The sequence below is a fragment of the Anomalospiza imberbis genome, chromosome 4 (assembly GCF_031753505.1).
Source record: "Anomalospiza imberbis isolate Cuckoo-Finch-1a 21T00152 chromosome 4, ASM3175350v1, whole genome shotgun sequence".
NCBI classification, from domain to species: domain Eukaryota; kingdom Metazoa; phylum Chordata; class Aves; order Passeriformes; family Viduidae; genus Anomalospiza; species Anomalospiza imberbis.
The window spans coordinates 30,330,272-30,345,305 of record NC_089684.1 but is presented as its reverse complement, the minus strand read 5'-3'; the positions used below and the strand labels follow the sequence as shown (position 1 = coordinate 30,345,305).

Below are 15,034 nucleotides of genomic sequence, written 5' to 3'. Positions count from 1 at the left end.
TGATTTAGAAGGACTCTGCTCAACAAGAGAAAATGTGGGACCAGACACCGAAAAGGGCCACCCATCCATCTTCCAAACTCTACACCTCCTTGTGAAAGTCTTCACCAGATTACCCAAGTGTTTTCCCTAATGCCTTCCAAATCAGACACACTGAAGCTCTCCTCCTGAGGAGGCTGGAGCTTTTGGCAGCTCCTTAGAGCAGCCAGGTCAACCTACACACATTTATTTATAGATCCAGGGCAGATAAATGTGGTCATCCGGCTGCCTTCCAGACACAGCCTGGCTCATCACACCTCCACCACTTCAACCAACCTAATTTTAGTCACTGGTATGACAGGGCTTCCACCAGTGCTCTCAAGAGACCATTTACTTCTCAATAAACTATCCTGTGCAAGGTGACCAAAAAATGTAACTGGAATCAGCACCACTGTCAAGATCCAAACAACATTCTCTTGGCCACAGATTTTGAAAGACAAAAAAAATCTTTCATTTCCTGTCTGTCACATGAAATGACCACAGAACACAGAAAAGCTCTTACTCATTGTCATTGACACACAGACACATGACAAGAAATTTTTAAATCTTACCTTGCAACACCTGAAGAAGGTGCTTGTATTACTCTGAAATTACTCTGCAGCAAGGAATAAAAGTCTAGTTAGTTTTGGATTGTTCAGCTGACATCAGTAACTACCACAGCCATCCAGCTGGCAGCTTAGTGATACCTGTGCCCTACCTTGAAGTGGTCATTCAGGAGTCTGGAATACCTCATTGCAGTGTCCTTTTTGTAACCAAACATTGCCATGTGCAGAATGGACTGGCAGCGCATGCTGTGGACAGAAACACACCCAAGGGTCAGTGTTTGTGCCCAGCCCTCATCAGCCTTGAGGGATGGAGGCAGGCACACCTCAGTTCTACTGGAAGGTCAAGAAAGCTCAAAATTTCTCCTCCTTCTGAACATGATTAAAAAAGACTTTGTGAAAAAAAAAAAATCACAAGGGAAAGAAACAAGGATGGGCCTTCTCTGGTCTTTCATACAAACAGGTGCCCAGGCTCTCAAAGGTGCCAAAGGCGGAGTAAGTCCCCATCCAGAAGTGCCTCATCCATGTTCAGCTACAGTTTAACTTACACAGCTCAAACATGGGCAGCCGAATCACATTCCTTCACCGTAGGTGAAAGCTCTTATGTGCTCTCAAGTTACCAGGACATCAAATTCTAAAGCCTGTGCCTTCTACATGTGGTTCCTTGTGATCTCCCAGCTTACTTTAGAGATGTTTCAATTCATTCTGGTTTTTATACTGTTTTTTTTCTGTTCCTTTATATTGTTGTTTTTTTTTTTCCTTGCATAACTCTAACTCCCATTTAACTCATTCCTTTCCCCCTGGAAGCAATGGATCTTTCCCTCAGTTTCAAAGCAGTACACAAAGGAACAAAAGCACAGTTACTCACCGTAACACAGCAAAGATTTTTCCGTGTGAAGAGACTGAGGAATCTGCAAATGGTTTCAAAGTCATAATGAATCTAGGAAAACAAAATAAACAGGAACTTGTCAGCCACCAGAGCACTCTGAAGCCCCACAGTTTATGAAATAACAGTGCATGCCATTATCTTAAAAAGAGTTGGAAAGTCAGGAAACCTGCCCCAAGTCCTTAGTCCTGGCACAAGGAACTTTGTAAGATCTTGAGCAGAGGACTGTGTGTCAAAACGCCCTCCCCTCCAAACATGCCAAACTATCACCCTCAGAAAGCCACTTACTTGATGAGAACTATGGTGTCACTGAATATGCTGTAAGCTGATTTTGGTTCCAGCACATCTGATTCCAAGGCAATCCCATATTCAATGAATAAAAGGGCAGCCTCCAGGTACTGAAAGGCCTTTCCAGTCTTGTCAGTCTATTGGGAAGAAAATTCTCACTTTTTTACTAAGACCAAACACAATTCTCTCAAACATACTTGAATTCTCTTTTCTTCCTAGTTAGGCAGGATTTGAAGAAAGAAAAATATTTCAGTCTGGCCTCTGGGTGAAAATCAAAGGGTTCTCAGCAGAACCCTTAATGTGATCCCAGTCTTCAGCTTTGTGTGTTCCCTTTGTCTCTCTTTGCTCAATGGTTTCTTTGAGTAATTTATTATCTTCTTTTTTTTTTTGATACTGTTGTCTGGTCTTGGAGGCTTGCCTCGCAGGGGGATTTCCCACTGCAGTGTTCCCTCACTTCATTTTCACAGGTAACAGAAAGTAGCAAATGGACATTATCTGATTGAGATAATTATCTGCCATAATTAGCAAAGCAGTATGTTCACTTGTGCACACTGTTAAACTGCACAGAGCAGAGAATATCAGATCTGCCAAGGCCACTTCCAAGTCTCGGTCACCAGCAACTCAATAATTGCCAGGATCCTGACTTTCCTGACTTTTAAAACTGTTTTAAAACTAGCTGTTCCATCTGTTTTCCAAGGATGCCTTTATAACTCTTAGCAAAGCTAACCCTTGACAATGTCAGTGCTGAATCTCATTCTCTAGATGCGTTTGCTTCCAAGAGAAAGAGCTGAACATCTGGTAAATAAAGACAGCCTCCCAACACATGACTGAACACACTCCATGCATGGAGTATGGAAGTCATGGTAGCCAGTGAACCTCATTCCTGCACACACAGGTACCAGGGCTGAGTGCCGGAGCTGGTCAGCATTCCCAGCACAAGGTCAAGACTTACCATTGCATCAGCTTTGTGCTTCAGCCTCTGGGCCTGTTCAATGTAGTATTCCTTTGAATGTTGCCTGGAGACAGAGGAAAAACAGATGAAAAAGGGTAGGATAATTACCAGCTTTACTTTCTTATTTAGAGGATGCTATGAGTTGATGGATTTCTTAAAAAATATATGTTGGAATAATATTGAAAATTTGCACTTAGAAATAAAAAACCACCAGAGGTTGGGCTTCTATGGGAACAGGTTAAATTTTCATTTCCATGGAAAGACAGTAGTTACATCATCTATCATTCCTCAAGTACAGACCCATAAATAAATTTTAATTGAAACAAAGTAAATTTGGCAGTAATCACACACTTATCTGAGACCAAAACGTGTATTCAAGTTACTTGCTTACAAGAGAGAAGGTCCCTAATTTCCAGAATAGCTTCCCTCAAACCAAAACTGTTGTAAAACTTTCCTTTCTTGTAAACCTTTACTTTGTAGTGGGTAGGCATGAGAAGGCAGTACAGAGCAGATCTCATACATCTCTCCTTCTTTCTTTCCTCCCAGAGAAGTGCTCATGAAAAAGCAGAAGCAAGGGTAGCCTCATGGCCAGCCTTGCCTCATGCCTTCAGAAAGTAAAGATGAGGGGTGCCAAACAAAAGCCTACTTTTCAAACTTGAGCAGAGGTCTCCTTGGCTTAGAGGTACCATTTGGCAAAGAAGGCACTGGGAAAGGCTTTGTGACATCACCTGCAGATCCCTGAAAAAAGGACAGAGATAAAGCTCGTTAGAGAGATATGCCTAAACCAATTCCAAAGCCCAGCTTTCCTAAATTTCAAGTGAAAATGTTCATCTGTCCCAAGCCTAGACTATTCTCCAGACTCTCTTCTCCAGCAACCCCTGCTAGCTTCTCATGCCTAACACCATTCAAACTTCTCCCAAGCTCGGAGAAATTCAGCAGCAGGTTTCCTTGCACAATGACTAAGATAACAGTGAGACTGCAAGCAGCACAGTTTTCATGTCCTCTAGCCAAGGTAGAATGATAAGATCTAGTCACACTTATTTCCACCTTAACCACGCAATTCCTGATTCCCCATTACTATCTACAGGGAAAAGGAAAAAGCCAGCTAATACAGTCCCACAGTCTGGCTTAACACACACAGAGCAACATCCTAGACCACACGCCTGAGCCTCCAGTAAACAGCCATGTAATCAAATTTTGTAACCCAGAAATGCAAAGAACCAGCTGCAAGGATCATGAACCATTTTGTAAACAAGCTATAAAAGCTTATACCTGGATTGTAGTCAATGCCACAGGTTGCTTGTTTTCTTATTTTTAGGCAATCTCCTCTTTCTTTTTATAAGCACACTTATTTTTACAACAATACACCAGTATTGTATTAGCAGTTGCCTACAATCTGAAATGGTAATTAGCATAAACATGATTCTCATGCCTTTGGAGTTTACAGAGTATGTTTCTGAAGAGAATCACATAGCACCCATGTTGGAGGAAACATCCCACCAGTTATCCTGGTTACCTACTTTGATGCCCTTTGACAGTTCTGTATGATTTCCCTCCACTTTCCTGTGCTTGGCAAACAAAGATTCCTTGTGGTTGCTCTTCTTGGCAGGGTTATCCACGGCAGGCAGCTCATCAGTCTCATTTCTGGGTCTCTTTTGGGTCATCTTGGCTGACTTTGGGGCAGGTTGTGCAGCAGACACGGCTGGCAGTGGTGGGAATACATCTTTCTTCTGGGTTTCAGATGAAGCTTTTGATGCTCTGGAGATTGGAAGCAAATTCATGAATATGATGTACATACAATGCGGGATTTTTTACAAACTTAGTTACATCGTGTGCCAATTCTGTTTAAACTCCTCTGGAAGTGTGAGATGACTTGTTAATACAAAGAATTCAACAGAAGTGAAACAAAACTTCAGGGGCTTCATTGTGCTTTAGACAGCAAACTTTCATCTACCATCAACATACAAGCAAGCTGCTTTTCAAGTAGGAATAAATCTCAGAACTTGTCCTTGGAGCAAATACTTGTAACCAGAACATCAGGACATTGCAAAAAAAGTATGCCTCCAATACAGCCCCTTTTCACTCAGTGAGGGAGGTGATTACAGTGACTAAAATCCCTGGAATAAATCACCCAAGAAGGCAAATGAACTGCAGCACTGCCTGCCTCTCTACTTTTTGGTAGATGGTATTTTCTGTGGTCAGAGATACTTACCCTGACACTTGATCCTGTATGTGCCTTGATAGTATTAAGCTGAGTTTCTCCTTTAAGACTTGCTACATCAACTAGACAACACTCACAAAGTTGAGAGAGACTTAAAACGCTATGCTTTTAAATGGCAGAGATTATTACATTTAGTAACATTAGATTTCTGATCATCTGAAGTTAGGATGAGCAGCCCTAAGTAGCACCAAATAGTTCTAAATTTTGTTTCACCACTGCTCATTTACATATTTTTATTCAGTTTCTCAAAGTTTCCAAGAAAACACTGAGCAGGGAATCCCAGCTCGTGGACTGCAACATCAGAAGAGGAGGAAATTAAGTTTAACCCAGTGAGGAGACTGAGGTGTGATGGTGCACATCCTGCCTCATTCTGTTATGCATGGGACAATCCTCTCCCCTCTTTCACCACACACTTTTCCCATGGTTTGGTCCCTACTCATATCACACACATGCTCCCAAGCTTCTCCAAGCTTCGCACAGCTGATGCTCCACAAAACACAGAACCATCACCCTCTCCTCAAAAATGCATCCTATCCTGCCCACTCCAAAAGCCAGAACATGACTAAAACAGGTGCTCATTTTCTCTGAGAAAAAGGGAGGAATAAGCCCCAGAACTAAAGCTCTTGCATTACTACCACAGTTCAAAAATCCCTTCATGCAAATAAATGGTAGCCTCAATTCCTCAGAGCTTCCAGAGTGCATCAGTGTTTTCTCTTCAGAAAAGCAGTTTACCCCTATTGTCAGGACACAAATCTCAACACTACATACCAATCCAAGCCAACACTTCAAATTCAAGCCACAAGCAAGCAGGAATTGAATGCAGCAGCCCATGACTAAGGCATGAGTCTCCCCTCTCGGGAACACTGCCCAGTTGGAAACAAGCTCTTGGAAGAGCTCACTGGAGCAAAGGGCTAGCCAGAATGCTGGCAGTGCTCTGGTATGCAAATTACAGGGGAAGCTCCAGCAGAGCTACCAGAAGCACTGCAAATGCTACACTGGGAAAAAGGAGGAATTCCTTGTCACAAAGGCCACCTGAAACTCCAGCCAGTCAGGACTCAAAAGGCACATTGGTTTCATGTCCATTGGGTCATTTAGGAAAACAAGACAAAGACAACAGGATGACTTTAGTGGAGAAAGGAAATGCTCACTGCCCTTACCCACCCACACAACTGCTTTCTGGACTGGTTACTTCCAGGATGTAAAGGCAAATCTGCTGTTGATTAGGTTTCAGAAGGAACATTACATTAGAAGCAAACTCGTGAGTATAAGGAGAGGAGATACAGTTCCCTGATCTTAGCTGCTTAGGAAAGACTTGGATTGATGCATCCTTCTGCCATTCCACCACTGTATACTCACTTCAATTTACTGGAGTCTTTGTTAGCTGAAGACTGCAATGATTTGGGGTTTTTTTCTGATTTCATTTTCTTCCTATCAGTCTCCTCCTTCTCTCCCCTCTAATAGGAAGGAAAAGGAAAGGAAAAAGGAAACATAAAATCACTTAGGTTTCCAAAGTTCACAAAAAATACAGACCAAAACAGCTAAGTTTGATTGAGTCTGGTTAAAAAAAGAAGAAAATATACCTTATTGGAATCAACAAATTGCAAACCCACAGCACAGAAGATACAGATTGCAAGCTCATTGACAAGTAACCTAAAATGACATTTTATCTAATTTTGCTTGGATAGATTAATTGCTTTGTAGTGGCAGGGATGGAACTGCTAAACCTGTTGCTACTAACAATAATCAAAAGCAAGGCACTTTCATGTGAGATACTCCACAGAGGTACTGCAGATGTGCAGGGGGTTTGGTTTTTATCACCAAGATGCTGATGTAGGTGAAATTTTAAAGCACCAGTAATCTGGGGACCCCAGAGCTGAATGCAGCACTGCAGGTGGGGTCTCACCAGAGAAGCGTAGAGGGGCAGAATCCCCTTCCTCAGCCTCCTGACTACACCTGGATGCATCCCAGGACATGTTTGGTTCTCTGGGCTGCAAGCACACACTGCTGGGTCGTGTCCAGCCTCTCATCCAGCAGAACCTCCAGGTCCTTCTCCGCTGGCACGCTCCCAGTGAGTTCTTCTCCCGCCTGTACTCTGGGACACAGCCAGCTTTGTGCCACTCACAGGGGTGTGCTGTGACACAGAGTCTGTCTCTGGCAAGGTGCTCAGGACAAGGCTCCAGCACTGAGATCACATCCTTACACTGTGTTCCAGGTTCCACAGTGCCACCAAAGCAGTGTCTGACAGCTGTACTTGACCCAGCTGGCTGCCCTGAGGCCTGAGCCCCTGAGGGTACTGATAGAAATGACAGTGAGGCTCTAAGGGGGGTTTCCCTGCAGTCAGGCACTGAGATTGCAAGAGAAGACATGTCTAACATCAAATAGCTCTCTCCTGTGTCTCTTAGACTGCCTGTTTCCCTTTGTCCCATTGCTCTTCAAGAGCAGGAATTTCTGGGGTTTCTCAAGTTTCTTCATAATTTCCCTGCTCTTCTCAATTCTCCCTCACAACTACAGGAAATTCATAAAATGGCAAAACTAAATGAAATCCAAACCAAGGTTATTCATCCACCCATGCTGAGCCACCTGCTCTGTGAGGACCAAAAAGGGACTCAGGGACTGAAATATCCAGAGGGAATACCCATTCCCCATAAGGTCTGCAGCCAGCTCTTTGTGCAGCTGACCCTGTTGGCTGGAGGTATATTCATAGTCCCCTCTGGGAGTCAGCTTTTCAAAGAACACTTGTGAGCAACGATCACCTCAGTTAAATAAAGGGCTGTCTTGCAATTAAAGGGAAAGCCACTGTTACAACTGGTTTTATTGTCTGAGAAAGCCAGGATTTCAAGAAAACAGAGCAAAAATATATCATAAAATACTAAAACATGTTAGCTTACAGGGCTTTTCATTTGCTTAGGAGGGGATTTGTGACCAACAAGGAACATCTGCAGACTGTTTTGCTTCACATTCCCCTTGATAATAGCTTTATAGCAGGATAGTGGCTCTACTCCCAACCTATGAAGTGGGAAGTGCACATAGGCTTTTCAAACATCACATTAGTCCTTGTACAAACCCACCTCCCACTCCACTTCTCACCTTCTTCTTTGCAAGGGACTCTTCAGGAGTGTCCGTGGCTTTCCTCTTTAAGTCCTGCTTCCTCACACCAGGAAGGTCCTTGGTCTCTGCTTTCCTCTGGTGCCCATTTTTCCTGGGAGGCTGAGGGACTTTTTCCAGGTGACAGAGATCTATTTTCACCACGAGGTGCTCATGGGTTGGGGGATCCCTCACTGGTGAGAGCAACTTCTCCCTGAGAGGCAAGGGCAGTTTCTCCTTGTGCAAATCCTGAGGCCTGTGGCTGCTGGTCCTGATGGGGGCTGTGCCCTGGCCCTGACGAAGGGGACTGAGAGCACCGCGTGCCTGGGCATCTCCCATGAGCCTGGGCTCCAAGAAAGGTTTGGTGTTGGCCTGGTGGGAGCTTTTGTCCTTTTTTTTCTCTGAGGGCTCTTGAAGTCCTGGTTTCAGGTCTTTTTTGTCATTGGATTTTGTCTTCACTGCTTTTTTGACTTTTGGCTTGTCCCTGAAAGACTGGTCTGTGACCTCCAAAGGAGCAGGCTCACTCTCCACCTTCAGGACCCTCTTGGACCCCTCGTGCACCAGGGGTTTGCCGGGCCTTTTGATCCCCACAGTCTGCCTGGACAAGGACTCCTCGGCGTGCGCAGGAGGCTTCTGGCAGCTGTGTTTGGTCGGAAGAGGAGCCTTCTGAGGAGCCCTGGCCACTTGGCTCTTGTGAGGAGGCTCCCTCAGCTCAGCATGCTGCTGGGAGGAATTGCTGCTGATGCTCCTCTCCTGCTTCTTGCCCTCTTCACATCCATCTCCTTGGGCAATGCCACTGGGGCTCTCTGTTGGCACTGCTGGTGGGTTCACCTTGGTCAGCCAGTTGTCGAGCTGCCACTTATTAGAAGATGGTGGCTCGGGCTGCAAAAAGAGACAAAAAGAGAAAGGGAGGATTCAAACCTGATGCCTTTATGGGCTGTTTCCATCCTAGCACAGCTTACCAGAACCCAGGGACTGTTGCCGAGAAGTCTCAAAGTGTTTGCTTTTGCATGTGAAGAACTGACTATAAGCAAACAGGCCATGTGCACTAACTTACTCCAGAGCATCATGGATGAACAGCTGGCTGAATAAAAAAAAGGACAAAAAGGTCAATGGCAGGCAGAATTTAGTAAAAGAGGAGAAGTATAACATCTTCCTTCTAAGACACCACATTGCAGTGGGCAAAGTCTGTAACTCAGCTGCTGGAGGGCAAAAAGCACTAGAGCGAGATGGAAAGATAGGTTGTCTCAAAGCTTGTTTTTGGCTTATCCCTGTTCATGCACTTCTAAGGTGAAATGAGAGAGAGCTAGAGCTGAGGGGAGGAAAAATAAATTAATAGGGGCTTTGTAAGAGTACCTCAAAACTGCCAGTGGATTGTTTTGCATCATTTGTGGTCTGCAGACACAGCCATGTACTTCCCAGTGGCCTGAGAATGTTTTGCAAGCTGGAAGAACGGCTGGAAAGCATGGGACATGAGCACTTCTACAGCAGATTTTTTAAAAAATGCATGGTCTCACAATTATGAAAGTTTAAGGCACCAGGTTCTGTTTGTCTGCTTTCCCCAATCAAAGCCTCAGAAATGCCAGTGGAGCAGTATCCAAGCCAAATTCAACAGCAGCAAGACTAAGCTTATTCCAGCCCTTCCTGCAGGTCTGATCCCTTCAGCTGCAACCCAGGAGAAGCTGAATCTGTCACTCAGAGATACAGGAGCTGCAGGGAGGCAGCAGCTCCTCCTAAATTATCAGGAAACTGGTCTCACCCTGACACTGCCCATAAAGGCACCCAGAAAGCCTGCACATGCAGAGGTGGGTCCCACAAAGCCCAGATGTGCTTTCTCTCTATGCCTTCTCTGTCTCCCCAGTGAAGGCACTGATTCCTCCAGGAGGGCTAGACAACTGTGCCAAAGGACATGGGGGAACACTTCCAGGTTGGGCATCTGAAAGTCTAATTATGTTGGTAGTAAGGGTAACTAAGGTTGACAAACTCTAGAATGGAAGCAAAAGGCAAGAAAAGTTGAGTGACGCAGCAAAGATGTCAAGAGGACACCTGAACAATGACAGTGTTCCAGGTCTCCCCTCCCGACTGCACTGAGACAGCAGAGTGAGGCAAGTGGCTGTGGGAGCAGCCTCTGCCTTTCCTTTGCATTCACCTCAGGTGCTGGTGCTCTCGGAGGATCGTTCGCTTCACTGTCACTCGAGCGGCTCTCTGTCTCCGAGTCTGAGGAGCTGTCTGAGTCACTGGTGCTCCCTGACTCCGAGCTGCTGGAATGTGCTGATGCCACACTCTTGGGCTGGGACTGTAAGGAACTGCAAGGCCACCATGAGATAAAATTAGAAAGCAGCATGGCTGAAGGTTACTTACTTATTATATTGTCAATTTTATTCAAAAATAAAACTGAAACCCCATGTTTTGGCACTGAGATGAGAGGGGAGAAGGCCAGAGAAATACATTGGCATACTCAAAAAATAAAGCACCAGAATACAAAATTGCTGGAAATAATAAAACCTTCAACTCCAACCCAGTCAAATATGTAGCAGGATGCCACTGCTACAATGTGGAGTTTAAAAAGCACTGAAGCTACCCAGTGCTTTTCTGAAAAACCCAACTCTCAAAATGAAAAAATTCAATAAAAGTGAACAAGGCAGGAACATATATTTCAGGATGGTTTCTGTTTTTTCTGTTCTCCCTCTTAAGTTTTCACTTCATCTGTGTTACTTGGTCATGCTGCGGTAAGCACTTCCTTAATAGTCACATCAGGCAGCAGCACTTCTTCCAACACCCTGCTCTAACAAAAAGTGGTTTTCTCCACACTGACAATGGAGTGGATGGAATCAAGGAAGAGCTGTCCCTTTTATGCACAGTGTTTTTCTTTTTGAAATGGGCTTACAAAATTAAAATTTAGATATTTTAATTTGCTTTTTCTACTTTGGTTTCCCACATCAGTATCAACTGTATGAGTTGGAGGCAAGCTACTTGCTGATCCAAGACTGATATCATGAGAACACTCCTATTTTAAGAGTTTGCAGAGACACAGATCATGCCAAGTATTGGTGTGCTCCTCTGCAAGTCTGACTTTGTAGACCACTCTTGTGCTTGAAGAAAATATATATCAAGCCAAAAAAAAAAAAAAATCTGTGTCAGTGCTCTCCTATAGGAAAAATTTTGAGCTTTTCCATCTCTCTTCCTCAAATGCTGGCATATGGCTGTTCAGTCTGCCTTGAATATTGCCTCTGACTAACAATACATGGCAGGAACTGCTTACAATCAGCTTCCCTATCAAGAGGAGCTGAAACAGCCTCAGTGAGTCTTCCCTACCCTTTCCTGTTCTTTACCCACTTGGCTGTTTTGGGCTTCCTTCTGAGCTAAAACTGGACTTGCATCTCACCCATCGCCACTACAGCTGAAAATCCCATTAGCTGCAGTGTGATCTACAGACACAGTGGTGGAGGGGAGGAGGAGAAGAGAAAGGAGCAGTTGAGGAAATACAGTTCTGGTTCATAGGCAAGGTCCAGCATGCCTGGATAACTTATTTGGAATTGGAGCTTTCCAGAAAACCCCACACAACTAAAGCTGACTTTCAGGAGCAGCCAGAAACCAAAGTCTGTAGCTACACGAGAAACCAGGAACCCTTACCCTCCTACCCCACATATAAAAAGCAGGTTTGTTTTTCTCCTTATGTGGTCTAGCTAGTAGTTTGGGAACAAACCTGTACCTTGGAGGAGCAAGTGAAGAAGGTGACTTTTCAACAACCTGTTTTGTTCACAAAGACAAAGAGGAGAGGGGGAGGAAAGGTTAGCTCAGAACTCAGAACAATGCAACAAGTGGTGATGTTTAAAGGGAAGTCTGTGTGCCTAGTGTATAAAACAGCTAAAACCGACTTGATCGTCACCACTCTCTTCACTATCACTGAGCTGCAGGTCATCCTGGAGCATTCTGAAAGACAACCAGAAGATAAATATCAGCCAAGGCAGACACATTTTGAAGCAGCAGGCACTGATAAAGATTTGGTTTCTACTTGCCAAAGCAAAACAACCTCCCCCATCTTTTCTGAACATTTGGCATGCTTAATCTACTAAACCCTGTCATTACCTGAAATGAATGGTTAAAATGTTTAACTTTTTTTTTTTTTACTGGTACAGTAAGAGACTCTCATGCTGTCAGCCTGCACTGCCTCTCCAAGGGACAGAAAGCATCAGGAGCACCAGGAGCTGGGCATGTTCACACACTCTGCTCTCAGGGGCTGCGAATGTTTTTTCTGTCCCAGGAGTTCTCATTTTGCTGCTCAAGTCTCCTATCACGCATGTATAAGTCAATGCCAAGGTCAAGCTATCTCCCATCACTTCTCTACTCAATGAACTCTGTGCTCCTGCACATTTCAGCAGTACTGTCGAGCAGTTCAGGTACTCAGAGCAGTTTACAAGTGGGGAGGCACAAGCTCTGTTTCACTATTGTTAGAGAAGACAGCAGGCTGACCACAAACATTTCCAAAAGCATCATTCAGTCCTGTGGCTGCAGGTGCTAACTACTGTTTGCAATTTTTAATTAAAATGCTGGAAGGGAAGGAGAGGGACCCAAAGCTCTCACAGATTGTTATTCCCCTCTCTGGCAATTGTGCAGGCATCCCGAAGGAGTTGAAAAATAGGCAGGTAAAATGTGGCTATTCAAATCTTGAAACTAGCTGGCAATTGACTCCTCAACCCAGAGGATTATTCAAGTATCCTTCCAAAAATGGGATCAAAAGCTTGAGACCTGAGACAGAGATTTTAATCTATCAGGTCAAAACTCCACTTATTTCAACCTCATATCAAATCAAAGGCTTTCTGTGAGAATTTTTTCTTGTGGCCAAAGAAAAAAAATAGGACTCTGACCCCTCATGTCAACATGTTTTATAGTGAGAAAACAACTATAAACGATCCCCAGCGAACCACACCACTCTGGAAAAAGGGGAAGAAAGTAGAAAAAAGTCGGTGCTTTCTTTGTTCAGGCATTTTGACTGCCATTCCCCTGTGATCTACCCTCCACTGCCTCATTTCCTCACACACCTTCTCGCTGGAAATCACCGCTTGCCTCTTCATTTAGAATAAACACTGAAGGGAAGCACTATGAGACCAGCTTGGAAAAGGAGAGCTCCAAATTTCCTACAGAAGGCAAACAGCCCACAGCCTGCAGCAATCCTGCATGAGCCAGCTCTGCTTGTGGGCCAGAGCCCAAGCTCACAGCCAGACCGATGAGGCACAGAAATGAAAAAAGAACAGTGATAGTACAGCCACTCTCCACACTTCTGGGCAGTTTGGCTAAGCATCTAATGGTATCTCAATGAATCCTTTTTATTTTCTTTCACAACTCCTAAGGAGAAGGAGTCCTTCAAAGATGGTAGTGAAGAAACTTTCAGGGATGCTAAAACATGATGAAAGGTTTTAAGTTTTTAAGTTTTTTTTTTTCGTTTTGTTTTGTTCTGCTTTAAGAATTGTGGACTAAAGACATTTCATTTAGAGGTAAGAGGATGATCACAGAATCATAGAATGGTTTGGGTTGGAAAAGACCTTAGAGATCATTTCGTTTCAAACCCCTGCTGTGGACAGGGACATGCAAAGACACTATCTAGAGCTCTTTAAATCTGATTTAGCTGTTTGTAATAAAAACCTTTTCCACCTGAGCTGCTGGTAAATAAAATACATCAGCATAAAAGAACACTGCCACTACTTACGCTCTATTTGGGATCAAGGAAGAACACTAAAACTTCAAGTCATACTTCTGCAAGGGTAGACAAAGCCAGTTTCCCCAAAACAAGGTTTTGACAAATTGTTAAATAGCCTAGTTAAGGAAAATAAATCTGCCTTAATAATTTTAATGCTCCAGTTAGCTCAGGAATTAATAGATGCCAAGGTTTCATTTGCAGGACCTGTTCATTTGCAGCTTATATACACACCATTAATCTCCCTAAAGCTATTTAAAAAGAGCTCTTTTAGTGAGAGAAGCAGCACTAAATTTATTATCACATGCCAAACAACCTCACTGAAAGCACAGGCTGGTCCCTCTCTGCTAGCCAGGTTAAAGATGCATCACCAAGAATAAGCTGGCATGTCCCCTTTTCAAAAGAGGGCTGCTTCCATTCCAGCACTGCCAGGTGCAAACTTCAGGGCTGCATTCAAGAATGAAATCCATCTGGGAAATCCCTGCACGCTCTGAAAAGCTGAATGCTTAATTTGGGCACACAGATGCCCTGGGATTTCATCTTCTAATTAACCAGCACAATCACTGTCTGTTTTCAGCCAGCTACACTTTGCAACACAAGCTACTCCAGGCAGCTGAATTTTCAGACAGTCACGTGCACTTTGAACAGCACAGAAAGCCAGGCCTGTTATGCCAGAGAAAATAAACACAGAAAGGAAGGGATGCATCGCTTCAAGGGAAAGATTCAGAGGAAGTCCTTGGGCAAACTTCACTCGGACACAAACCCAGGCCACCCTGCTCCTCCTGCTTCCACTGCCTTTGCAGACCATGGGCTCACACATCCCTTGCAGATGAGCACTGGCTCTGAAGTGCCCAACAAGGATACTGAGCAGAGAGGGGATCATGGCTAAGGACAGAGCTCCATACCATGCCAAATTTACAATTCTGGCCCCATGGGCTAAGGAAGGAGTCTTTTCCAATTCTTGTCTGCAGGAAAAGTCTCTTCTCTCTCTACTGTCTCGAAAACTGACTAAAGAGCTAAAGGGATTTTTACAAGCAGCTGTGAACTGAAATAATGATGATGGTCATAGGGTAGCTGGGGAGGAAGGCACAGCCTGGAGCAGTTGGAACTACTAGTTTTAGTAGTGCAATGAAAATTTCCAGATGTCATTGAGAAGGAACAAATTGGGGTGGATGAAAGTGAAGCAAAATAAGGAAGAGATTAAGGGAGCAGCTGACTGCTCAGCAAGACACTATCCCACGCTCCCAGTAAGCGAGGGCTCCTCTGCATTATGCTGGAACAGTAGGAAACAGTAGGAAAAGGGATGTTTAACAGACCCTACAGAGCTTGA

The 15,034-nt window shown here is 44.2% G+C and overlaps 1 protein-coding gene across 3 annotated transcripts in view; it reads right to left on the bottom strand.

Annotated features, from left to right (window-relative positions):
• AFF1 (ALF transcription elongation factor 1) overlaps positions 1–15,034 on the bottom strand; it is a 66,878-nt gene that overhangs the window by 6,168 nt on the left and 45,676 nt on the right. For 2 of the 3 annotated variants that reach the window (XM_068187724.1, XM_068187722.1), the window contains exons 8-19: positions 11,888–11,942; positions 11,716–11,759; positions 10,159–10,315; positions 8,013–8,891; positions 6,282–6,379; positions 4,225–4,462; positions 3,351–3,442; positions 2,705–2,768; positions 1,753–1,889; positions 1,447–1,518; positions 734–827; positions 588–631 (exon numbers count right to left, since the gene is read on the bottom strand). In XM_068187724.1, coding sequence (XP_068043825.1) covers positions 588–631; positions 734–827; positions 1,447–1,518; positions 1,753–1,889; positions 2,705–2,768; positions 3,351–3,442; positions 4,225–4,462; positions 6,282–6,379; positions 8,013–8,891; positions 10,159–10,315; positions 11,716–11,759; positions 11,888–11,942 — 1,974 coding nt within the window. The remainder of the gene's footprint in view (positions 1–587; positions 632–733; positions 828–1,446; positions 1,519–1,752; positions 1,890–2,704; positions 2,769–3,350; positions 3,443–4,224; positions 4,463–6,281; positions 6,380–8,012; positions 8,892–10,158; positions 10,316–11,715; positions 11,760–11,887; positions 11,943–15,034) is intronic. The other variant, XM_068187723.1, reaches the window with a different exon arrangement.